General features: G+C 38.0%; 1 protein-coding gene across 2 annotated transcripts; it reads left to right on the forward strand.

The window, feature by feature from the left end:
- Positions 1 to 60: 60 nt before the first annotated feature.
- Positions 61 to 26973, forward strand: JKAMP (JNK1/MAPK8 associated membrane protein). Of its 2 annotated transcripts, none has more exons than XM_059373319.1 (7): positions 61 to 152; positions 2637 to 2728; positions 3298 to 3452; positions 11021 to 11227; positions 13664 to 13845; positions 17392 to 17468; positions 26074 to 26973. In XM_059373319.1, exons 1-7 carry the CDS (start codon positions 149 to 151, stop codon positions 26290 to 26292), a joined length of 936 nt encoding a protein of 311 aa, XP_059229302.1. In that variant the 5' UTR covers positions 61 to 148; the 3' UTR covers positions 26293 to 26973. The 2 variants fall into 2 exon arrangements, with proteins under 2 accessions (XP_059229302.1, XP_059229303.1); XM_059373320.1 differs by having other exon boundaries at positions 62 to 152; positions 2655 to 2728.
- Positions 26974 to 26992: the final 19 nt, after the last annotated feature.

A 26992-nucleotide genomic window follows, 5' to 3' on the forward strand; every position in this document is an offset into this window, starting at 1 on the left:
ACCGGAAGGGCGAGGGGGCGGGGCTTCGGGGTGGTCGCCCGGGTTACCAGGAGGCGGAGCCGCCGAGGCTGCTGTGGGCCGGATGTCCGGGCGCTGCTACCGTGGCGGCTGATCCCGGAGCTCCTTCGGGGAGACCTGCGAGCGGCCAATGGGTGAGTGGTCCCGGAAGGGTCGGGAAGCGTTTGTCTTAGTCCCCGTCTCTTCCCCACGCCGGCGGCTTTGGGCTCTGCCCCGGCGGGCGGCCTGCGGATAGCGGCGCATCCTTGCCCCTTGCTCGCACAGCCTCGCCGGGTCTCTGGACTCGTCCTGGGGGTCCGGGTCGCCTCGGCCCCTCTCGGGCTGCGGAGGAGGCACGCTGTAGAGGGGAACGGGCTGTGTGTGCCAGGGCAAAAGGCCAGGCCTTGGTCGAGTGCGAGAGGTCGCTTCGGTCCCTTTTAGTCCCTTTGTTTAGCATTCGTGAGGGTCGACTTCAGAATTTAAAGCGCGGGCGTTAGTAAGGCCGACAGCCAGTGAGGGCAGAGGAAGCTCTTCGCTGCTGAAGTCGCCCGCTTGAGCATCAGGCGTTAAGTTATAGGGCGCTTCATAAAGGGACAAGACCGTTGGAAAAAAGAAAAAAAAAAGTCATAATATTTTAGCCACCCTCCAGTGAAGGGGAAGGGGAAGGGGATATGAAACGGACACCGGGAGCCGTAGTTTTGGTTGGTCCATGATGAGCTGATTTCAGTTTATCATGGTTGTTTTCAGGCCTTGGGTTTTGAGAATTTCAGACTATTCACATTCAGACGTATTTACTAAACACCTACTAGATGCAAAACACATGTGGAAGAAGCCTCCAGTTCTTTAACTTCTGTCTTCTCAAAAACTCTGAAACCGTTCATTTTTGTCTTAGTAGTTTAGGGCAGAGTGATTACAATTGATTAAGAATTAAATGCCAAATAAGGTAAAGAAGCCCAGGGATTTAAAAAAAATCAGGAATTTGGCAAAAGTAAAAAAGTAAAAAGTAAAAATATTAAACTTGAAGCATTTTAGTTTGTGCTCTTTCTATTGTTTCTCAGCAGTACAGGGAGAAAGAAATCAAAAGTCCACTTGAATTTGAAAGGAGAAAGGGCTTTGTGGACCAAGCAGTCTCTATTGTGAATTCATGAAGAATTTGGGAAATTATTCAATAGTGAAAGGAAGGAAAAAGTCTTCTCTACCTTCAGGATCTTCCAGCTGGACTAAAAATTAAGTTTACATGAGACAGATGAACAGAAAAAAAAAAAGTTTTATGTGTTCATGGAGGCCTAGTTATGAAACTTGAGACCTAAAGAAATGACCAAGGCAGGCAGTTCTTTATACATTATCAACAAAGAGGCAATAAATTTGTGAGGAATTTACCGGAAAAGGAAAACAAGTGTTTGGGCTAAGGTAGTAGACTGGCAAAAAAGTAACAAGGTTTATTTCTGCAGCTTTTTTGACCTTAAAGTCATTATCAGTGTTAATAAGGATATCTTTATACTGCTTTCAGGGAGACAGAAGTGTGAATGTCCTTCACATGTCCTGTTGTTTCTTAAGTAACTTTTATTTAAAATAATCAGTATTCCAGAATGGCTCATTTTGGGAGCCTGCCCTTGGTCCCTACAGTAGTCATAAAATGCACAATTTTCCAGATTAATTCACATTTGACCATAGTTGTTTCAGATTTATTCTTCTCTAAGCTGTAGGTTCTTTGAGGGCAGGGACTCTTGTTATGTTGCTCGGTGGCTCTTTAAGAAGTTCATAGCCAGGGAGTCTGATACTTAATGCACGTTTATTGAATCAATGAATCAGTGAACGAAGGAAATCAGATGTCTCCGATGAAGAAAAAACAAAACATGCTTAATAGCTTTTTATTGGTGAAGCCAAAGACAATCTGTAGGCCCTGAGGTATTTTTTTGTGAAGAAAAGCTGCTTTTTATTTTGTCCAAGCCTTGAAAGCAGGGGGTTGATTCTTGATTCTAAGGTAGATATCAGTATCCCTGATACTGATCAGAGGCCCAGTGACAACCTTGATGAAATTTTCACCTGTCCTCAGCAAACATGACCAAAGTTAGGACAATGTTGTAAGCTTTTTCTTAAGGTGAATTTATTTACTTTAAAGGCCTGACCTTTATTTTGAAATTATGTCTTTTCTGCTTTTCTGGTATTAAAATGTGTTCTATTAAGAACGAAGGTGATATTGTGTGTGTCTTTGTGTATGTGTGTATGTGTGCATGCTCTGACTGGGCAAAAATAAGGGGTGGTGATCCTCTGTTAGCTTTTAATTAAAAAGTGGAACTGCAAAAGTCTAGTCCATCTAATCAAGGGGGACTAGCTGCTGGAGCCACTGGAGACATACCAGGTTAAGCTTTGAATTCTGGGGATAGATCCCACTCTGCTGGTTGATGGCTCTTAACCAGAAGCAATAGCATTAAGAACAAGGTTTCAGTATAACTTTCTGCAGTGACAAGGTGTAAAAGGGGAATTTTAGATTTTAAAAGTAAGTGCATCAAGACTTTTGTTAATCTGTATCATTTTTAACAACTGTGTTGAGATATTTCTGCCAGGTGCTTCAACTGTTATTACATTATTTTATAATCACAAAAGATGTTACTTTACTGGCATTTGTTTTTAAAAAGCTGTCGATATTCAACCAGCATGCCTTGGACTTTACTGTGGAAAGACCCTATTATTTAAAAATGGTTCAACTGAAATATATGGAGAATGTGGGGTAAGTCTTACTTAACATTTTGATGTTTTGTTGCTAAAATCTTTTTGTTTTTGAAATATTTTCACTTGTAGAATATCTTTTTTCTTCATTATACTCAATTTATAAAACTATGGCACATTAATAAAATTCTTATTTGTGTTGTCTTATTAATTGTAATACATCTTTCTTGCAGTCTCAATTAACTTTTTTTAAAACATTTTATAATTTTATAGTAATTTCTAATACATATTAATGCTATAGTGCAGTGACTTGGGCAGTAAGTTAACATTAAAACTCCAGAATTTTTATCTGTAATTATTTTTATGTAGCGTTATTAACTAAGATTGTCATTTAATGTTAGTCGACTGTTTTAGTAACTTAGTAAAAGGAATCTTTTAAAAGAGTGTTATACAGATATATCAAATACAATGTAGATATATTTTACATATGCACTTTCTTTTTTATTTCTAAAAGATGCACATGTATACATGTTTAAACTGAAATGGGATGTCTTTATAGAATGACTTTGGGATATTAAGATAAATCCCTAAAATAGTATCTGTACAAAAAATATTGTTCTTATGTTATAGGTGTGTCCAAGAGGACAGAGAACAAATGCACAGAAATACTGTCAGCCATGCACAGAGTCTCCAGAACTTTATGATTGGCTGTATCTTGGATTTATGGCTATGCTTCCCCTTGTTTTACATTGGTTCTTCATCGAATGGTACTCAGGGAAAAAGAGGTTAGTACTTTCTATGAATGTATCTGGACGGACTGATGTTGGAATGATGATCATTTAGAAGACCTTATTAAATAATTGTGGTGAACCTGTTTTTGCTTTATATTCTGATGACGTTTGACTGTGGCAAGAAAACTTAAGGATAGGGCATGTCTTAGTAATTATAAAGGGAAATATCCTTTGTTTTACTCTAAATGATAAGGAAGGAATTTTTTTTTTCATTTCTCAATTACAATCTCTATGGGTTCTTTATAAAGAATTGGTTATGATTACAAAACTATTGTTGGAGAACAAATGCTTTGTGATTTAATTTAATACTAGTAATCTAGTATAATATTAAGATAATATAGCTGCAACCTAATTATGAATACTGATGCTAAAACGTTAAAATCAACAAGCATTTATTGAGCCCTATGTTTTACGGTTAGATGATTGGGGAGGAGGTACAGAAAAAACTGATGTGGTTTATAATAATAAACTTCTCTAATTTTGTAGAGAAGACAAATGCATATGCAACTAATTATAAATCAATTTTAAAAGTGTATAAACAAAAAAAAGTATAAACGTGTTATGAGGGATGCCTGGGTGGCCCAGTGGGTTAGATGTCCTCCTCTTGGTTTTGGCTCAGGTCATGATCTCAGGTCATGGGATCCAGCCCTGTGTAGGCTCTGTGCTCGGGGTGGGGGGGGGTCTGCTTGAGATTCTCTCCCTTAGCACCCCCTCAGCTTGCATGCACTTAGCCTCCCTTTCTCTCTCTTCCGTAAATAGATACATCTTTAAAAAAAAAAAAAAAGCGTTATGACCAAAATGCTCTGGAATCACAAAGAATGGAAGAGATGAATTGTGCCTGGTGTGATCTGAAAGACTTCAAAAAAAACATTTTAGGCAGAGGAAATAGCACGGACAGTGGCATGGCGGTGTGAAATGTGTGCTGTGCTGCAGGTGGGACTGGAAGTAGTTGGGGTGGTCAGAGTGTGGATTGCACATCAAAGGTAATAACTAGGAGAGTGGGAAAAACAGGTTGAGGCCAGAATGTGAAGGTATGTTTGTCTGTCTGTGAGAAAGACTGTGTACTCGTGCAAGCAGGGGGAGGAGCAGAGGGACAGGGACAAGCGGACTCTGCACTGAGCATGGAGCTTTGTGTGGGGCTCTGTTCTAGGACCCTGAGCATGACCTGAGCTGACACTGAGTCAGTCGCCTAACCGACTGAGCCTCCCAGGCACCCCCAGAATGGGAAGGTTCTTTGGTGAGGATGTGAAGTTTATACTGGGAATGAGCAGCCAAATTAGTACGTTCAAGCCCTACCGGCCTTTAGTTCCTCCAGCTTCTCAGCATCTTTCCCTTTCGCCAGCTCTTCTCTGCCTCAGATGCTCTCTTGTCCCTCTTGACTGCAGCTTTTTACCTAGCTGCCTTTTCTTTCAGATTTCAGTATAAATTACTCCTAGTTGTAGAGACCCTCCCAGACCCAATTTAAAGTAGGTCTGCCCCCCTTATTTCTTTTTTTTTAATAGTATTCTTCATTTTATTGTTTTTGTTTTGTATTTAGTAGTCAACACAATGTATAATTATGTTTGTTTCCTCCTGTCTCCCAACTGGAAGTCCATGAGGGCAGTGGCCATCTCTGTTCTCCATGGAATTTCCAGAGACCAGCACAGCTGCTGGCACGTAACAGATGCTCATTTAGTATCTGCTGCGTGGATGATTTATTGGTGAAGATTTTGGTTTACACATCACTGGCTGTATATTTTAGGAAGGTAACTTCTATAGAGAGTAGATGAGAGGCGAGGTATATTAGAAGGCTGTTTGCAAGCAGTAGGGATGACCAGACTCCAGTAGTGTGAATGGGAAGGATGGGCAGACAGAATTAGAATTAGTAGTTTTCTGGATCCCACCTAATAAATCCACACTGATTATTTATATTGGAAAAGTATTGGTTCTTTTTCAGATGGATCCGTAAAAAAGGTTTTTAAAAAAGTACCTCTCATCTTGCTTTTAATTTCTGTCTAGAATGATGAGAGACGAGGGCAAGAAAGGAGACGTGATAAACTGAAAGCTGAAGTGGAGTAATTGCTCAGCTAGTTGGTTGGAACGTCTCAGCCATAAGCAGGGAAGAGATGGGGTTAGAGAGATGCACCTCACCAAATGCATTTGAATTAAAACATCAGTTATGTTTTGAGGGAGAGTCTTGGAGCAGAGTGTGGGGTTGGGTTTGAGGGTAGAACAGAGGAGTGATTAGTTCTCAGGCAGGAAAGCAGGTATGTTTAAAAAGAAGGAGTTTGCATAACTTAGGTATGCTTTGCCTAGGAAATTGACAGCAAAGGACACCAGAGCCATCTCTTGCATTTTCCAGAGATGTTGCCCTTACGATCAAGGAAGTAGAGGCCTAGCTGTCGGAGACTAGCCCAGTGTTTCTCAACCTTTTATTCATTGTCACTTCCTTAAATAAGGAGCCTTTTCAGATACTTTTTTCCTAATTTCACCTACGCCTATGAAATTTTTATATCATCACTGTCTATGTCATGTATGCACCTATGTGCTATATATAACAAATGTAAGATTATTTTATCCCCAAGAACCAATTTTTGCCCTCTTAGGAGTGAAGTCACCCATTGGCCAGACTCTCATCAAAACTTTCCTTTCTGGTACTCTTGCTTTCCCCAGAGTGTAGTATTAAATTTGTTTTTCTTTAGGACCAGGGCAAAGATAAGCAGAATTACATATTTTTATGCAGTATGGTCAGAAGCTGTGCTGCTTATGTGACTTGTTTTTATATAATTTATAACTTTTAGAATGTATTGAGCGGTCACTAGGGATGTTTGCAGTGTGCCAAATGCTGTGCTGCATTGCAAGATTCAGAGAGGACTGAAATGTGGCTGCTCTCAGTCCGGTGGATGAGAAAGACAAGCCATCATAGTGTTTGTGAGGTTCTGTAATAGAGGTTTATGGAGAGTTTTAAGGCTGGCATGAAGAAGAAAGAAGTTAATTTTTCCTTCTCAGAGTAGGGCAGGGTCACAGAAAAAAACTGACTTTAAGCTGGACTTTGCAAAGTGAGTAGATTTTGATAGAAATTGAGGAAAAAGTCTATCAGTAAGAAGAAGATGTGCCAAAGTATGGAGGCAAAAAAGCACACAGTATAATGAAGAGGTGAGAACTGAGGTCCTATGAGAGATGGGGACTAAATGAGACCAGGGTAGAGAGTTAAGGCTACAGGAATCTTAGGAAGTATTCCTAAGACCTGGGGATAACTTCCAGAGCTGATCTTGAAGGATGCACAGCTTGCCAGATGGGTGAGTGAAGGATGCCCACGTGTGTGGACGTGTGAGGAGAAAAGGAAAGTAGCGTGGCTGGGAGGGGTGGCAAACAATGCTGGTAAGGGGTATTTTTCCTGAAAGACAGATGGAACTCAACGAGTAGCCTACTAAGGGGAGTTTTAGAAGCCCAATTTTGTTCTGTAAAGATCGTGTGGTTGACTGCAGACAGTTTGAAAGGGGCACAATGAGAGCAAGAAATGATGAGGTTGGGATGTTGCTTCTAAAAATATGAATTCTACAATGAAGCAAAATACTAGATTATATTATGTGAAATTATGTTTGTTTATGTATGCACTCTTTCCATCTCTGTAAAATCATGCAGGAGTTCTTCCTGCGATATGGGCTCGTTAGGAGCTCCAAGCGACCCTCCTGTGGGAAATAACTGAAGTTTGGAAAAGACACACTGTTTAAAGACCTTGCTGGTTTCACTGGAGGCAGGGGAGATCTCCAAGAATCCATTTTTAGAAAACACAAGCCAAGGACCCCTGGGTGGCTCAGTGGGTTAAGCCTCTGCCTCGGCTCGGGTCGTGATCCCAGGGTCCTAGGATCGAGCCCCACATTGGGCTCTCTGCTCTGCGGGGATCCTGCTTCCCCCCCTCTCCCTCTGCCTCTTCCCCCCTTCTCTCTTCTCCCTGCCTCTCTGCCTGCTTGTGATCTCTGTCTGTCAAAAAAGTAAATAAAATCGTTAAAAACAAAAAAAAAAAAGAAAAGAAAAGAGAACACAAGCCAACTTTAAGCTGGGGCCAGAGTGACAAAGCACAGTAGGAATGGGAGCATTGCCTGTGGTTTATTGCTGACCACAGCAGGTCCTGAATCTGAGGCAGCCGTTGTGAAGCCTACACTCTCAAGAGGCTGGAGCCCAAGCTAGTGGTGGGCACGACTGCCAGCGAAAGCACAGATCCTCTTTGCTGGAAGGCTTCCCGTATCCTTAGTTTAGGCCCTAAGACTCTTATTCATTAATATCTGTGAATGACCTCATACTCCGTGATAAGCAAATAAAATCAGCACTGTGACTGAGAGTGGGTAAACTTAACAGAGAGTATAGGTGTGCTTCTAAAGGACTGCAGATAATGGACTGTAGGCTACCTTGTAGTGCTTAAAGAAATAGACCCAAAGACCTCCAAGAGTCAACAAGAGGTTATTGGGAATGAACAAACAGGTTGGTTTAAAAAACAAAAGGAACTTCTAGAAATGAAATTTTAAAAATGGTAGGTCAATCAGCAGATTGAACAGTTGAAGATAGAATTAGTGAATTAGGAAATACATGTATCTGTGGACATTGGGAGATGGAGAGGAGAAGTGAGTTGGGGGAAATCGGAGAGGGGGATGAACCATGAGAGACTGTGGCCTGAGACAACTGAGGGTTTTGGTGGGGTGGGAGTTGGGTGAGCCTGGTGGTGGGTATTGTGGAGGATACATATTGCATGGAGCACTGGGTGTGGTGCACAAACAATGAATTTTGGAACACTGGAAAAAAAACAAAATTTAAAAAATAATGCAATGCTGAGAGAAAAGGAGATAGAAAATTTGAAATATATTAAGGGAAATGGAGCATAGAATGAGAAGCTGTAGTGTGTGTCTATAATCCCTGTGGGAATCCACCTAGGTTCAGTTAAACATTCAGACTACCAGAGGTAGACAACGCTAGGTCATACCAAGAACCAGTCTTGCCCAGAACGAACACAGCTTGCCTACAGGGCAGCGTCAGCTTTTGAAGCAGTTGAGTTCAGCTGGAGGAAGATAAAGTCCACACTGAGTGGGTGTGGGAGTCCAGGTTTAAGGTCTTATGCCCTAAAGGAGCCATTCTTTCTGAAACCTCTCCATAAGTATAGCTTCCAGAGCCCTGCAGGGAACATGCCAATTTACAAGAATTGCTGAACTCAAGAAGGCCAGACCATGGTGTCCCATCAGATATTTATTGCTTATTTATAGTTCTCCCCAGTCCCGGTACAGTCTACCAATCAAGGAGTTGTTTGTCTCCTAAACAGTGTTACCTGGCAATAAAGTTGACATGTTACCCTTATCAGGCTTCCAGAGGAACTGAGCTAGTTAACTGAAAGTCAGAGTCTCCTGTGCAGAGGAAAAGTTTTATTAACTCTTTGTACATAGTTTTTAATCAGAGTCTTCAGAAAAAAAATAGAGAAAATGAAGGAGAGTCAATATTTAAAGACATGTTAGCTTTGGATTTTACAGACATAGTGAAAAACAGATTCACAAAATTGCTCCTGGGGAAGCAAAACACATTCTAAGCAGAAGAAATAAGAAACTCATACCTGTTCACGTAATTACCTGCAGACCACCAAAAACGAGACACCACATGGTGCTCTGGTCAGCAGCCCTCTTTGTGCTGACAGCTGACAGCTGGCATCTACTCCAGCCATACAGCCTGTTTTGAACACTCCAGCCAAGTCAAGCCTCTAGATGAGTACATCCCAGATTGGTATCATGTGGAACAGATAGGACTGCCCAGGTGAGCCCAGTCAGATCACAGATTAGTGAGAAATAATGAATGGTGGTTGTCAAACCACTAAATTTTGGTTTGCTATGCAGTGATAGATAAACATTGTTCAGATAGAAAACTCAAAAACATCTGTAGACTAGATAATAAAAATGGTAAGAAAGCTTAGTAAAGAGGCTGGCTGTAAGATAAATATACAGGATCTTTTATCTTCCTATATTTCATTTATAGTACCATGGTATTGAGAGAAAGCTAAGACCGAGGTAGCTAAGCTACATTGGATTCATATTGTGGAACATGACAAGCTAACTCTAAAATCTATATGGAAGTCCAAAGGCCCAAGAATGGCCAAGACCACTGAAGAAGTAGAAGAATGTATGTAATATCAAGAATGATTGTCATATTCTTTTGTCTGAGGGATAAAATTGGACCCCAGGAACAAAATACAGAACCCAAAAACAGACCAGTAATCTCTGAAACTTGTATGGTAGAAGTGGCATGGTGGTTTGGGGGGGGTGGGAGGTTAGGAGGGACAGTAAACTCCTCGGTAATGTGCTGCTGCTGGGACAGTTGGGTTACCCAAGTGGGAAAATCTAGTCACACCCTACCTTAGATTATACACAGAAATCTATTCTAGGTGAGTGAAAGACTTAAATGTGAAAAGCAAAACCTTTAAACCTAGAAGAAAATGTAGGTTAATATTTTTCTTGGAATAAGGATTTTTCAGAATATTAAAATGCTAACCAGAAATTTAAAAATTGATAAAATAAATTCTATTAAAATTGAGAACATCTGTTTATAAATATCACAAGAGAGTGAAAATTCAACTTATAAACTGAGAGGAAGGCATTGACAACATACTTAAAAAAGTAAATGTGGATAAATGATGGAATGGGCATGCAGTAGAATATTATATAGCAGTGAAAATGAACTTTAGCTAAAGCAATGCCATGGATGAATCTTGGAAATGTAATTTCGAATGAAAAAAAAAATCTCAAGACAAATATCACTTTAATAGTGCTTAAAAATAGCCAAAACTTGGGGTGCCTGGGGAGCTCAGTTTGTTAAGCGTCCAATTCTTGGTTTCGGCTCAGGCCATGATCTCAGGGTCATGAGGTTGAGCCCTGTGTCAGGCTCAACCTGTGTCCGTGCTTAGCAGGGAGTCTGCTTGAGATTCTTTTTGCCTCCCCCACCCTCTCTTTCAAATAAATTAATCTTTAAAAAAATAAGCAAAACTAGACAGATTATGAAACATAATCTAATTGGAATAAAAACTTCAGAAAAAGTGATAAAGACAATTTAGTATAATGGTTACCTCTTTGGGGAGAGCCAGGAGTGGAGAATGAGGAAAGAAAAGAGGTAAATGTAGGTTAATGTTCTAGTTACTAGGTTAGATGATGAGCTTATAGTGTTTACTATATTACTACACTTTATAACTAATATATATTACATTTAATCTTTAATGTGCTTTTGATATTTAAGATCATTTAAAATGCATAGATACTAAGACATTCTTAACAGTTTGGCAGGGCACTAAAGATACTTTATGCTCTTCTGTACATTTATATAGTACTGGCACCGTGTATCTGGGATGCGTATCCCTTTTTAATATAGACGGTTAAACTCTTCTCAAGTGGTTTTTATGTTTGGCGTTTCTTAACCTATTTAGAAGATATTTTAGCTTCAGGATTTATCAGTTAAAAGATCCTTTTAGAACCTGTATTTTGAAACATACAGGTTTTCTTAAAATCCATTGAAATCCTGAAAAATTTCTGGTAATTGTGCTGCTTTTGCTTTCCTAGTTCCAGCGCACTTTTCCAGCATGTCACTGCGCTATTCGAATGCACCATGGCAGCTCTTACCACCTTACTTGTGAGCGACCCGGTCGGTGTCCTTTACATCCGCTCCTGCCGAGTCTTGATGCTCTCCGATTGGTACACTATGCTTTACAACCCGAGTCCCGACTACATCACCACGGTGCACTGCACACATGAAGCCGTTTACCCACTGTAAGTATTTTCACAGACCGAAGATCACTTAGAAAATGACAACTATAGATTTTATTCATTTCAATAGGTTGAGTATTGAAGAATGGCTTCCAGGAACTGAGAGATATGCAGAGATGATTTTCTGCTCTTGAAGGATACACAGTCTAATCGATGGGAATAGAAATACATTTTGGTATAATGCATGTTTTTATGAACATGTTTTTATGTTGGTATTGAAGGGTATATAAGCATTTCTAAAATAAGCGGCATTTGTTTCTTTAAAAGGGGTTTATAAGGCAATATCTGACACAGAGGAAAGATTATGGGTTTTAGGACTAAAAATAAGCTTGAGTTTGAATCCTGAGCTGCTGTGGTAACATAATTGTGTTAAGAGCCTCTCATAACCTCCATTATTCCCATTGGGAATAATGGTACCTTATAACATGATTGTGAGTATTAAGTCTGCACATATCAGATACTATGTGCAGTGCTTACATACAGGAAGCACTTAATAAAGTAGTAGCTGGCATTGTAATTAGGGTGCTTAGGTTAGTGGTTTTTTTGGTTTTGTTTCTGTTTTTTTCCACAACTAATGTTTATAATTTCCATGAGAATGTTTTGTCTTAAAAATACCAAATTTGGGGCACTGGGTGGCTTTGTCAATCAAGCAGCTGCCTTCAGCTCAGGGTCCTGGGATCAAGCTCTGCATCGGGACTCCCTGCTCAGCAGGGGTTCTGCTTCTCCAAATCCCTCTGCCTGCCGCTCTGCCTACTTGTGCTATCTATCTGCCAAATAAATAAATCTTTAAAAAAAAATACCAAATTCATAAGATTCTGTATAATACTGTCCTAGACTACTTCGTTTTTAGAATTTCTCCTCGTGTTCATTTTGATGTGTTTTTCTTGTAATAAAGAGTCTGGTGTTGACATTTTATATAGCAAGTTACCATTACATAATATGCTCAAGAAAATAGTCCTCTTTGTGCAGTTTCTTAAGCATACTAAGTGTGAAAAACACATTCACATATGTAAAAGGGTAATTTTTAAAAAAAGTTCCAGGGACGCCTGGGTGGCTCAGCTGGTTAAGCAGCTGCCTTCGGCTCAGGTCATGATCCCAGCGTCCTGGGATCTAGTCCCGCATCGGGCTCCTTGCTCAGCCAGGAGCCTGCTTCTCCCTCTGCCTACCACTCTGTCTGCTTGTGCTCACTCTCGCTCCTCTCTCTCTCCCTGACAAATAAATAAATAAAATCTTAAAAAAAAAAAAAAAAAGTTCCAGATACAGAGGTATGAACATCTTTCCACCTGCCTACCATTAAGCCCTGTAAATTATTTATTTCCTGTATATATGCCATCTGTCCCTGTATATACATATAATTTACATGTAAGACTATATATAAATGACTGATAATGTGTTCTTGGTTGGTGTCAGAGCTATAACTCTCAGCTTTGATTATTCTCTTCTCATATACTATCCAGGGGACTGCAGGACTTAACCTGGTCCTATTTAGAGAGCTTAAAAAGGGAATCAGATATCGTATATAACCATTTTATTTAAAAAAAAATCAGACTCACTTGCTGGTCACATATATAAATGTTTTTTATACTATCTATAAAGCATATAGTAGGGAAGTCAACAAATACTTAGAACAGAGATGGCAAATAGGTGCTCTCTGTCCTCATTCTGCGACCACATCCTTACACAATTTCATTGATCAGGATATGTTTCACCATCTTTGAATTAAGTAGGTTTTTTTTTTCTCAGCAACTTTTCCAGTAGTCACAGTGCAGTGGCCTGTCTGCCTTTTTTTATTAATTATACACAACAGTGGTTTTTGAAAATTAAGAGAAGATTTTATGGTATCAACACTGGGTTTATTCATATTTACTTTACATATTGTTTACTGGGGCTAAACTTTTCAAAAAGCAGCAGAACTACCCAGGGTACCTGGCTGGCTCAGTCAGAAGAGCATGCAACTCTTGATTACAGGGTTGTGAGTTCAAGTCCCAGGTTGGGCATAGAGATTATTTAAAAAAAAAAAAAAAAACTTTAAAAAAAAAGGCTATAGGACTACCAAAAGTTATAGAAATTTTTTTCTTTCGTGAGTCAACAAAAAGTGATGGCATAAAATTATCATTGGAACACTATTACATTGACTAATGGAGGTTATTTTCTCCATTGGCATATATATAGCCTAGTTCCTTACAAATTGAGAAATGCCAGGATACTTTACCCTAATTGTAGTTTTGAGGGGAACTTGATTAGATGAAACATGGAAAAGCATGTAAATTGCTATTATTAGAAACTTACTATAAAAATGTTTACAATACTGAAACCTTATGAATTAATAGGTTGACTTAATATACTTTTAAAATCTTTTTTAGCATCTTTGATTTTAAATTGATCAGTAGGTATTTTAAAACTTATTCTCTGTGTTATGATTCCTTGTTCTATTTACAGATACACCATTGTATTTATCTATTATGCATTCTGCTTGGTATTGATGATGCTGCTCCGACCACTTCTGGTAAAGAAGATTGCCTGTGGGTTAGGAAAGTCTGATCGATTTAAAAGTATTTATGCTGCACTGTACTTCTTCCCAATTTTAACTGTGCTTCAGGCAGTTGGCGGAGGCCTTTTATGTAAGTTTGATGAAAGTCAATGAAATATATTTTATTTTTATGTGTGATAAACTATTTTCCCTAAGTATAATTTTGGATCTTTTTCTTGAAAATACATATTTTTGCTAAAACATAATCAGTCTTATAAAAAACGTAAAAAATGGGCTTCTTGGAATGGAATGTTCTCAGACTAATCAAAGCTGATTTCTATTTAAAGAATACTTTGAATCTGAAGCTTTGAACCTAAGTAGGAATATTTTTAAAACCTGAGTATAAATTAAAAAATAAGAACTTGTTTTTACATATAATATATAGAAACTACTATTTGATACTATATACTAACATATAAGTTATGTCTTCAGGTTTGTTGTTTGTTTTATGTCTTCAGTTTTTTAGTTCCTTTATTAAAGCTTTTTAGGTACAATAAAAGAATCCTATTTTAATATAGCTATTCATTTATTCAGTAACTATGTAGGCTGAATTGTGACTCAAAAGAAGAATAAGAAAAAGTTGGTGTTAAAGGACTGACATACTAGTAGGAAAGCTATAAGTAGCGGAGAGAATGTAGTATAGTACTTACTTGAATATGTGACATTGAATATTGCAGGGCTGTTAGATGCCATCTTTTATATGAACCCTACCAGTTACAGAGGACAAGGCTTCTGGCCTAAAGGAACTAGGCAAGATTGGCATCATAATATAACATGGTAATGAATTTGGTTCTGGAGGAGGATGGCACTGTGAAGGTGAGGCCAAGGGAAGAGGAAACTGGAGACTAGTCAGAGGTCTATTATCCCTCATATTCTAGTTTACTGATACATTGTTTCAGTTGACCTACATAATATTTGAAAATGTATAGGTTCCTTCTAGCTCCTACCATTCCCTATTTTCTTAGATTTGGCCCACTTCCCTTATTCACCTGCTTGGCTGGCCTCTGGAGGTGTTTGAGGTTGCTGTTCTTGCTCTTGGGAATAGAGACCTACTCTTTAAGGATTTTAGACAGCAGAGTGATATACGTAGGTTTGCATTTTGGATAGAGAACTTGGTAGCAGTGTGGAGTATGGATTGGCGGGGGAGAAGGACCTGGAGGATCAGGTAAGACGTTATTGCAACTAGCCAGGCTGGACTGGCCTAAAGTAGAGAAACACTGGAAATGGAGAGTATTTTGAAGATAGAGTTAACTAAACTAGGTAACTGATTAAATACACAGGTGAGGGAATAGGGGAATATGATAGAGTAGCTTTCTGACTTTTTCTGACTTAGTAACTGGTGAATAGAGCAATAGAAGCAGTTATTAGAAGAAGCAAATAAAATAGGTTGATGAGAAGTGAATCTGGTTTTAGCTGTTCATGGAATATTCACTAAAGTACAGGTAATTATTTATACCAGTCTGGCACTTAGGAGAGCTGTCTAGGGGGGAAGGATTTAGGAATTGTCAGCCTCCACCCTGGGTCCTAGACTACAACTGGTGCTGTTGTGCAGAACCTCTTGAGGGGAAAAGCTGTGGAAAGTGGGTCAGGATTTGGGAAGTTAACCCAGGAGACTGCCAGACCCCACTGCTTCATTTACTGTGGCTGCCGATATTGCAGAATGCTTTGTCCCACATAGAACGTCAGATCATTTTGTTAACAAGCCTCTGCTCAAAACACATTCATCGTGAGGATCAAGGAGTTAGTGTTCATTTGCACTAAATCTAAATGTATGCAGTCTGCTGAGAGTAGTCAGAGGATGTCATACCAACTTGTAATTTTATGATATTGGAAAAAGAAGTAGATAATTTTGGTTTGTTGGGGTATCTTAGTCACTTCAGACTGCTATAAAAGTACCATAGATGAGGTGGCTTGCAAAACAGAAATTTTTTTTTCACAGTCCTGCAGAATGGGAAGTCCAAGAGCAAGGCACCAGCAGATTTGGTGTCTGGATAAGAGCCCCCACAGTGTCCTCATGTGGCAGAAGTCGGGGGTGGAGGGCTCTCTTATGTAAACACACTATTTTCATTCACAAGGGCTCTGCCCTCATGTCCTGATCACTTCCCAAAGGCTCCACCTCCAAATCCCAACACATCGCAAGTTTAGGATTTCAGCAGGAGAATTTGGGGGCACACAAACATTCTGTTCATAACAAGGAAATAGAGATGTCTGAGCAAAGTAGAGCAGCAAGCAGCTTCTGGTAGCTTAAGATACCTGGGTCTAGGGAGAGGGACCCTGGAGGTATTAGGAAGAGGTCTGTGACAAATTTTACCTCCTTGGAATTATTATTGAAGCCAATTTTTAAGTGTGATCTGCATCAGAACCACAAGGGGAACTAAAATGCAGATTCTCAGGCCTTACCCTTGGGCCTAGTTGCTCAAAATCTCAAATTATTTTACACCCTAGAGTAAGAACCATGCCTGAGCCCAAGACCACCCTCCACTACCCGAAGTTTAGGCCTTGTTAGAAACTCCCTTTCCCTCTTTTTAAACATAGATGGCTTTTTACTACTCAGTCTTAAATTTGTAGCATTAGCAATATTGTTTATAAATTAAATGAGGTGTTTTTGAATGGTTGGTTGAGGACCTAATCGCTGTCTGTGAAATAAAAGATGGTAAATGTCAAATAAGGCATTCATTTATTTAGTAAGTTGGAATTGGGCCTGTATAGATAAGTCAGAATTTCTGGCTTCTGCTTTCTGAATTAACATTTGAAATTTTTCCAAATGGGTTCCACTGCGATGTAGAATGATTAGTGGTTTCATAAATTGAACTTGTTTTAAAATAATTATATGAAAAATAATTCATGATTTTATTCTCAATTTGTTCATTTGTTTTAGTGTGCTAAAAATTGAAAACATTTTAAGAGAAAAATAGTGTTTTATAAGGAAAAGTTTTGCTTGAAGTAGAAATATCTAGAATTTTGACATAAAGAACACTGAATGATCTGTTTGTCCTTTGAGGTTTATTGACACTGAACTTTTCTAAAGAGTTATTAAAACTGTGTAGCTCTTCTCAACCAGTGTCCCCCATCTGGACCACAAAACAAAATTATTTGAGTAATTACTTTCTCAGTCCTCCCAAGTTCAGTACATACTAGTGTTCTAGAAGCACAGACAGAAGTTAATTCTTTACATTCAATGATGCCTCAAGGTAGGGTCTTCAAAGCTGGACCAAGGAGTTTTACATTTTTAAAATTACAATTTACAACTTAAAATACAATTTACAATTTTAAAATTAAAAGAAAAATAATTCTTAAGGTGAAAATTATGTGAAATTTGGATTTTATTACCCCTAAAGTTTTATTGGAACATTGCCACACCCATTCATTTCTGGATTGTCTGGCTGTACCCACTGCAGCAGGGATTTGGGTGATGGAGACAGTCACTGTGTGGCCCACAAGGCCAAAAATATTTACATCTGGCCTTTTACAGAAAGATTGCTGACCCCTGCCTTAGGGCATTAGGACTTAAGTCTCTCATAGGACTGGTTGAGAAAGTTTTCACTATGAGGAGAATTATGCTGTTTGAATTTTTTTGATGGTTTATTCAGAAAATTTGTTTAATTTTCAATATAATACCAATGTTTGTTTTTTTCAGATTATGCCTTCCCATACATTATATTAGTATTATCTTTGGTTACTCTGGCTGTGTACATGTCAGCTTCTGAAATAGAGGTAGGAAATCTTTTTTTCCTTTGTTAAAGGTTTTTTTGATTGATTGTTTTTTAATTTAACAACTGAATAGAATAGTACATATGATATGGTACAGCTGATTGATTTAGGAATGGCTATTTGATGGCACTCAGTAGCTGTTAGCATTTTAAGTTTATGCAAGGTTGTATATTGGACTGTATTTGCTTGGGAAATTCATGCAGTGGTAGACTCAACTATCCAGCATATTGGAGAAAAAACAATCATATCACATAACTTACACACATAGAAAATGTTTAATTATTGAAATGTTGAAAGTTATTAATACTGTTTTGAAGGAAACATGAAATGCTTTATTGTGTGTAGAACTAATTTTACACTTTATTTTACATTGGCAACACTGACAGTCATCAGTAATTATATACATTTTGTACTCAACTTTCTTCCCAACTTTATTGATTATGGATGTTTTTTACTTTTGCACTCTAATATTTTGGTGATTTGGAAATAATGTCATAGTCACATTAGTTTTGACCCTGTTCCTGTTTTGTGATCTCCGTCTTCTGCCTCTTTTTAGTATTTCAGTGGAAGGCCACTGTTAGAACTCTTTGATTTATTCCTTTAACTTGAAAGGAATAAAAGTGTTGCTTGCTAATCTAGTGCCTTGGCACAATCTTCAGGTGCTGTACTACTGTTGGTAAGGTGTGTGATTTCTCAAAATTCTTTTGTAAATAAGTTCAACCCAGGGGAAGTAAGTTGTTATCTACTTTGGAGTCATTGCTGTTACTCTTTTTTCTTTTACATTAGTGAAAGAATGAGAGGGAATGACTTTCAGCCAGAATAATAGTAGACTAGACAGAATATTTTTATGGTGATTTACATCTTTTCTTTTGTATTCTGTCTCCATTTCTGCTTTGTAATCCTTAATCAACAACACAACATTTTTAAAGAAGATAAGCAGATTCATTTTTGAGGGAGACATGATTGGATATTTCAATAAAATGAAGTTTTCGAATTTTTGTTTATCTATAACTACTATGGATAGCTAAACTAGCTTGAAACTGATCTCTGTGCTCTAGAAATCTCCTATATAAAATGTTCATGTACTTCAAGTAGCACTTTGTAATGAATCAGAAATAGGGAAAAGAAAAGTCTAGTTCTAGGTGAGTTAATGAGTCATTTAATAAGAGAGAGTTGGTAACCTTCCGCAAATTACATTTTAGTGTGTTTATTAGCTCCTTTAGATATTACTTTTATAATCACTTATTCCCTCCAATTTCTACATATTAGGAAGCTGTTCAAAGATTAAAGGAAATCAGGCTGTTCACATGTCATTTGTGCTCCTTTTTAATTATCCAGGCAGCAGACTCCAAGAATACTAAGAGTGAGGAAGTTGGGTGTATATACCTCCTCCTTCCTGCCTATAAGACTCAGTTACAGTGGATCAGGGCAGGAAAAAGGGACATCATGTGGCGTTCCCTTCTGGTTCATATCTCTCAGAAGAAACTGTAGTGTTTCCAGGGTTAAATGGTGGTGTGGACTAGAATTGAGAGACATGGGCTCCTGTTTTGGTGCTGTCCCTGATTGTTTATTATGACTGTTGGAAGCCTCAGTTTCCTCATCTGTAAAGTGTAGTGATTAGACTGAATAATTTCTTGGGTCCTTTTTAGGTCAAACATTGTGTGATTCTGAGATTATTGTGTGGACACAGTACATTTTATTTTTATTGAAGTATTAACATCAGTGTTATGTTAGTTTCAAGTGTACAGTATAATCAGCAATTCTGTACATTACTCTATGCTCATGATTTGTGTACTCAACCCCCTTCTTTCACCTACCTCCCCTCTCGTAATCACCAGTTTGTTCTCTGTATTTGAGTCTTTCTTATTTAATTTTGTTTTTTTCCCCTTTTTATCCTTTGTTTCTTAAATTCTACATTATGAGTAAAATCATATGGTATTTGTCTTTCTCTGATTGAAAGACTTCACTTAGCAATATACCTTCTAGGTCTCTCCATATTGTTGCAAATGGCAAGATCTCATCCTTTCTTATGGCTAAGTAATATCCCATTGTTTATGTGTACCACACCTTTATCCATTCATCTGTCTATGGACACTTGGGTTGCTTCCATCATCTTGGCTATGTAAATAATGAAGTGCACATATCTTTTCAGATTAGTGTTTTCATTTTCTTTGGGTAAATACCCAGTAGTGGATTTGGGTAATCTATTTTTAATTTTTTGAGGACCCTCCATACTATTTTCCACAATGACTGCACCAATTGGCATTCCCGGTGCACAAGGGTCCTTTTTCTCCACATCTTGGCCAACGTGTGTATCTTGTGTTCTTGATTTTAGCTACTCTGACAAGTCTAAGGTGATATCTCATTGTAGTTTTGATTTTGAATTTCCCTGGTGATTAGTGATGTTGACCATCTTTTCCTATGTCTTTGGCCATCTCTAAGTCTTTCTTGGGAAAACTGTCCAAGTCCTCTGCCCATTTTTTTAAATCAGATCAAATTAAGTTGAGTTGTAGAAGTTACAGGATATACAGATGTTGAGTGTTGGGTGTTGAGTTGTAGAAGTTATAGGATATACAGATATATGCATATCTGTATTAATTTATATATATATATATATATATACACACACATACACACACACACACACATATATATAAAATATACATCCATATTAACCCCTTATCAAATATATAACTTGCAAATACCTTCTCCCCTTCATTAGATTGCCTTTTTGTTTTGTTGATGGTTTCTTTCACTATGTAACAGCTTTTTATTTTGGTGTAGTCCCAATGCTTTGCTTTTGCTTCTTTTTCCCTTGCCTGAGGAGACCTAGGTAGCCATTGTCAAATTACTGCCTATTTTGTTCTAGGAATTTTGTGGTTTCAGTTCTCATATTTAGGCCTTTAATCTATTTTGAGTTTATTTTTGTGTATGGGTAAGAAAGTGGTCCGGCTTCATTCCTTTGCATGTAGGTGCACAGTTTTCATAGCGCCATTTATTGAAGAGACTCTTTTTCCCTTTGTATACTCTTGCCTCCCTTGTCCTAGATTATTACTATATGCATGCGTTTATCTCAGGGCTTTCTATTCTGTTCCATTGATCTATGTGTCTCTTTCTGTGCCAGTACCTTCCTGCTTTGATTACTGCAGCTTTGTAGTGTGTCTTGAAATCTGGGATTGTCATAACTCCAGCTTTTTCTTTCTCAAGATTGCTTTGGCCATTTAGGATTTTTTTGTGGTTCCAAACAAATTTTACGATTATTCTACTTCTGTAGAAAATGTTGTTGCTATTTCGATAGGGATTGCATTACATCTGTAGATTTCTTTGGGTGGTATAAACATTTTAACATGGGTCTTCCAGTTCATGAGCATGGAGTTTCCATTTGTTTGTGTCACCTTCCGTTTCTCTCATCAGTGTTTTATAATTTTCAGAGTACAGGTCTTCCGTTTCCTTGGTGTATTTTTGTTTGTTTTGTTGTTGTTGTTTTTTAAAGATTTTATTCATTTATTTGACAGAGAGACAGTGAGAGGGAACTTAAGTAGGGGGAGTGAGAGAGGGAGAAGCAGGCTCCCTGCCGAGCAGAGAGCCCAATGCAGGGTTTGGTCCTGGTACCCTGGGATCATGACCTGAGCCAAGGGCAGACACTTAAAGACTGAACTACCCAGGTGCCTCTCGCTTCCTTGGTTTAGTTTATTCCTAGATGTTTTATTATTCTCATACAATGTAAATAAGATTGTTTAATTTCTCATTCTGCTACTTTGTTATTAGTGTATAGAAATTCAACAGATTTCTGTTCATTAATTTTGTATCCTGTGACTTCATTGAATTCATTTATCAGTTCTGGTAGTTTTTTGGTGGAGTCTTTAGAGTTTTCTATATATAGTATCATGTAATCTGCAAATTGTGGAAGTTTTACTTCTTCCTTACTAATTTGAATGTCTTTTGTTTTGTTGTTTTTTCTTGTTTCTGTGGCTAAAACTTCTAGTATTCTGTTGAAGTGGTGAGAGTGAACGTCCTTTCCTTGTTCCTGATCTTAGAGGAAGAGCCCTTGGTTTTTCACCATTTAGTAAGATATTAGCTGTGAGGTTTTTATATACAGCCTTTACTATGTTGAGGTTCCTTTCCTCTAGACCTACTTTGTTGAGAGGTTTTTATCACAAACAGATGGTTGTGCTTTGTCAGAAGCTTTTTCTGCATCTGTTTAAATGATGCTATGATTTTTATCCTTTCTCTCATTAACGTGATTATCATATTGATTTTGCCAATACTGAACCACCCTTGCAACCTGGAATAAAACCCACTTGATTGTGGAGAATAATTTTTTTAGTGTATTGTTCCATTTGGTTTACCAATATTTTGTTTAGGCTTTTTGCATCTATGTTCATCAGAGGTACTGGCCTGTAGTTTCCCCCTTTTTTTGTGGTGTCCTTATCTGATTTTGTTACCAGGGTAATGCTGGCCTTGTAGAATAAATTTGGAAGCTTTCCTTCCTTTTCTATTTTTTGGAATAGATTGAGAAGAATGGGTATTAATTCTTTTTTAAATGTCTGATAAAATTCACCTGTCATGCCATCTGGTCTTGGACTTTATTTTCTTGGGAGCGTTTCGATTACTGATTCCATTCCATTAATAATAATTGGTCTGTTCAAGTTTTCTATTTCCTCCTGATTCACTTTTGAGAGATTATATGCTTCTAGGAATGTATCCATTTCTTTAAAGTTGTCCAATTTATTGGCATGTAATTTTTCATAATAATATTCCTTTAACATCCTTTTTATTTCTGTGGTGTCAGTCATTTCTTCTCCTTTTCTGGTTTTATTTGAGACCTTTTTTCTTGCTGAGTCTGGCTAACGGTTTATCAATTTTGTTGATCATCAAAGAGCCAGCTCGTGTTTCACTGATCTGTTCAATTTTCTCTTTCTTTCCTTTCCTTTTCCTTCCTTCCTTTTGCCTCTATTTCATTTACGTCTGCTCTAATCTTTATTATTTTCTTCCTTCTCGCTTTGGGATTTGTTCTTTCTCTAGGTCCTTTAACGGTAAGGTTACTTTGTTTGAGATGTTTATTTCTTGAGGTAGGCCTCTGTTGCTATAATCTTTCCTCTTAGAACAGTTTTTTCTGCATCTGAAAGATACTGAACCATTGTAGTTTTCATTTGTCTCATGTACTTATTTATTTCCTCTTTGGTATCTTGGTTGACCCATTAATCGTTTAGTAACATGTTAGTTAGCTTCCATGTATTTGTGTTCTTTCTAGACTTTTTCTTATGATTCCTAGTTTCATCCCTTTGTGATTGGAAAAGATGCATGATATGATTTTGATCTTTTTAAGTTTGTTGAGACTTTTTTTGTGGCCTAACACGTGATTTATTTTGGAAAAGATCCCATGCACACTTGAAAAGAATGTGTAATCCACTGTTTTTGGATGGAATGTTTGAATATATCATTTAGGTCCATCTGGTCTCATGTCATTCATAGCCATTGTGTCCTTTTTGATTTGTCTGAATAATGTATCCATTGATGAAAGTGGAATATTGAAGTCCCCAACAATTATTCTATTACTGTTAGTTTCTTCCTATCTGTTAATAGTTGCTTTATGTATTAGGTGCTCCCTTTTGGGGTGCATAGATATTTATAATTGTTCTATCCTCTTGTAGAATCGTTCCCTTTATAATTATATAGTTATCTCTTGGTACACTCCTTGTTTTAAATTCTATTTTGTCCCATATAAGTATTGCTAACCCAACTATCTTCTAACTTCTGTTTGCGTGATGTGTTTTTCTATCCCTTCACTTTCAATCTTACATGTGTGTTTAGGTCTGAAGAAAAGTCTGTTAAAGGCAGCACTTAGATGGATTTTGCTTTTGTTTTTTTATCCATTCTGTACCCTATGTCTTTGGATTGTAGCATTCACTCCATTTATACTCAAAGTAATTTTTGATAGGTATGTACTTATTGCCATTGTTACTTGTTTCACTGTTATTTTTGTAGTTCTCTGCTCCTCTTTTTTCTCTTTCCTGTGATTTGATGCCTTCAGTGTCATGCTTGGATTCCTTTCTTTTTGTGTGCATTTTATAGGTTTTTGATTTATGGTTACCATTACATTCATTTATAACTTCTTACATGTATAGCAGTCTAAATTAAGTTGTGGGTCACTTTCGTTTGAACCCATTCTAAAAGCACTAAATTTTTACCCTCCATTCCTGCCATGTTTTACATATATGTCGTCATACTCTACATCCTTTTGTCAGTCCCTTGACTGCTTTTTATAGATATAATTGATTTTACTGTTTTTACATTTTACTCTCCATAATGGTTTTATATGTGGTTAATCTTTTATTACATGTTTGCATTTACCAGTGACATTTTTTCCTTTTATAGCTTTCTTACTCCTTATTATGGGTTTTTTTGTTTGTTTGTTTGTTTGTTTGTTTTTTCACTCAGAATTCCCTTTAACATCTCCTGTAAGGCTGGTTTAGTGGTTGGGAAAACTCCTGTCTCCTTCAGCGCTGCAATAACAGTCTTGCTGAATAGAGTATTCTTGGTTACAGGTTTTTTTCTTTAACCATTTTGAAAATATTGCGCCATTCCCTTCAGGCCTGCAGAATTTTTGCTGAAAAATCACCTGATATGGTCTTAAGGAGTTTCCTTTATGTGTAATTGCTTTCTCTTCTCTTGCTGCTTATACAATCTCTATCACTACTTTTGCCATTTTAATTATTGTGTCTTGGGTTTTGTTAGGTGCTGTCTGTGCTCCCTGCATCTGGATGTCTGTTTTCTTCCCCAGATTAGGGAAGTTTCAGCTTTTATTTCTTCAAATAAATTTTCTGCACCTTTTCTTTCTTTTCCTTCTGGGATCCCTATTATGTGACTATTGTTATGCTTGATGGTGTCACTTAACCTGTTCTCCTTTTTTAGTACATTTTTTTTTTGTTTGCTGTTCAGGTTGGCTGCTTTCCATTACACCAGTCTTCCAGATACTGATCTGTTCTTCTCCCTTCTCTATTGATTTCCTCGAGTATAATTTTCATTTCAGTTATTAGTTCTTCATTTCCAACTGGTTGTGTTTTATATTTTGTATATCTTTATTGAAGGTCTCACTGAGATCCTCTGCTCAATTATGACCATTACTTTATCAGGCATGTTGCTTATCTTTCCTTTGGGGATTATTCCTTGGTCTCCTCATTTTGTCTAACTCTGTTTTTTTCCTTTGTATTAGAAAAGTCAGCTACATCTCCTGATCTGGAAAGTAGTGGCCTTATGAAGAAGGGGTCCTGTGGCACAGTGCTGCCATTCCCCAGAACCAGGCACTGCAAGGGTACCTCCTCTGTGGGGTATATGGGCCTTGCTGTTGGGGCTGTGTCAGTCCAGTCAGCTGCAGTGGCTTCCTTCATCTGCTCAGGGCATACCAGGCAGGGTTTGGGGCCTGAGCTATTAAAGTGTCAGTCTGGGGCCCCCGAGGGCCTGTAGTTGGGCAGGATTGGCAGTCAGACCAGATGCCTGTCCCCCTTCTGTGTGTTGGGGCTGCAGCTAAATCACTCTCCAGGGTTAACCTCTCCCTTCCCTGTCCCCGAGAGATTTTCGTAGGTCGGTGGGCCTAGCAATCACACCAGATGCTTGTTCCCATCTGTCTCTTGCAGCTACCATGGCACTGATCAGCAGGGTACTTCCTCTGCACTTTTGGTTATAAGGGCAGGAGCCACTTTGGAATGCTGCCATCTCTCCTGGGGTTGCGTGCAGAGTGTGTGGGGGCAGGAGGGACACCTGCTGAGTGAATCTGCAAGAGAACATGGGCTGGGTGTGGTGGTAGCAAGCTAGGTGAAGAGTGTTCTGCTGGTTCCTGCAAGTGTCTGTGTATCGAGGTCGGGGAATGTGCTAGCTCTTTTGTTCTTGGATAAGTTTCCTAAAGATCCCTGCCCCTACAGTGAACGTTCTGAAATTAGTAAATCTTCTTCTCATACACCCCTGGTGCTTTTCAAACTGCTGCTTCTAGCTGTATTTCTGTTAGGTTGTTATGCTGGCTCTTTTTTTTTTTTTTTTTTTTTAATTCTAGTTAGTTAACCTCTAGTGTAATACTGGTTTCAGGAGTAGAATTTAGTGATTCATCACTTACCTATTATGATGGCTCTTTAATGGCTGGGAGTACTCAGTTTCTCTGTTATTTTCTGGCTCTCCTGGAGCTAAAGGCCCCTGATTGTAAAACAACAAAAACAAAAACCTCTTAATAAGGCCCACTGGGGGACTCCGCGCAGTGCTGGACCCCCATGCCTAGGGCTGCTGGTGTAGGGTCTGATCCTTGGGCTTCTTGTGGTTAGTCTCTCTCAGCACATGGTTCCTAACCGTCACTCCACCCTTCTTTCCCTTTTTGATGTGGCTTCCTCTCTACAACTAACTGTGAAAGGTCTTCTGCTGCCAGTCTTTGGGTCATTTTCAGAGTGAGTTGCATTGATGTGTGTTATCTCCTTGTATCCGTGGGATGAGGAGAGCTTAGAATCTTCCTATTCTGCCACCTTCCCAATAAGTAATACATGTTAAATTATAACGTAATAAATTATCTAGCTTATTCAGTCCAATAACTTGTATTTGTCTTTTCTTTTACAAAATTATATAGAACTGCTATGATCTTCTGGTGAGAAAGAAAAGACTTATTGTTCTCTTCAGCCACTGGTTACTTCACGCCTATGGAATAATATCCATTTCCAGAGTGGATAAACTCGAGCAGGATTTACCCCTTTTGGCTTTGGTACCCACACCAGCTCTTTTTTACTTGTTCACGGCAAAATTTACTGAGCCTTCACGGATACTCTCCGAAGGAGCCAACGGACACTGAATGTAAAATACCAAAAAACCTAAAAAGTGTTCTTAGTAAAAAAAAATATATATAAAATGCATTAATACTCTTCTGTTGTACCTGGAAGAAAGATTAGGGGTTTTTGGACTTTTTTTTTCTGTTTTTGACTTAACAGACTTTATGGTTAGAGTTGGAAAATACAAAATGCTGTAGTAGCCTGTTACATTAAATATATACTTTAGCATTCTATGACACTAGGAGCATGTTAGGAAGCCCTTGCCTCCTCAACAATTTATTCTTTAGAGCAAAATCATGTTTCTCTATATCTTGGTAAGTATAATCTGAAATCCTAAGCATTGGCCTAATTGTGCATGTCTGTTGTATTTCAATTTGTTTTTCAAATATAATGAATTATAAGGACAAACATACCTTGTGGTCTGATAGCAAATATGAAAATGATGTATGTTGTTTATTGTTATTTATTTTTACCAATACAGTATTTTGATTATAAAAATAGAGGATAATTTATATAACAAGTTTTCTTTTTATGGGTAGTTTGGTTGAAGACATCTTCTGATGATTGTTTCTGTTAAGAAAAACAATAAAATGCTTAACTACAAAAAATCTCAGATGTTGACATTTAATTGTATTTTGCCACACTACTTGTGGAAGTAATTCAGACTTAAGTAGTCTAAATGAATAAATACATGTATTCACATAGTCCCTTCCTCTTTGATCT

Source organism: Mustela nigripes, chromosome 13 (genome assembly GCF_022355385.1).
Source record: "Mustela nigripes isolate SB6536 chromosome 13, MUSNIG.SB6536, whole genome shotgun sequence".
In the NCBI taxonomy this organism is placed as follows: domain Eukaryota; kingdom Metazoa; phylum Chordata; class Mammalia; order Carnivora; family Mustelidae; genus Mustela; species Mustela nigripes.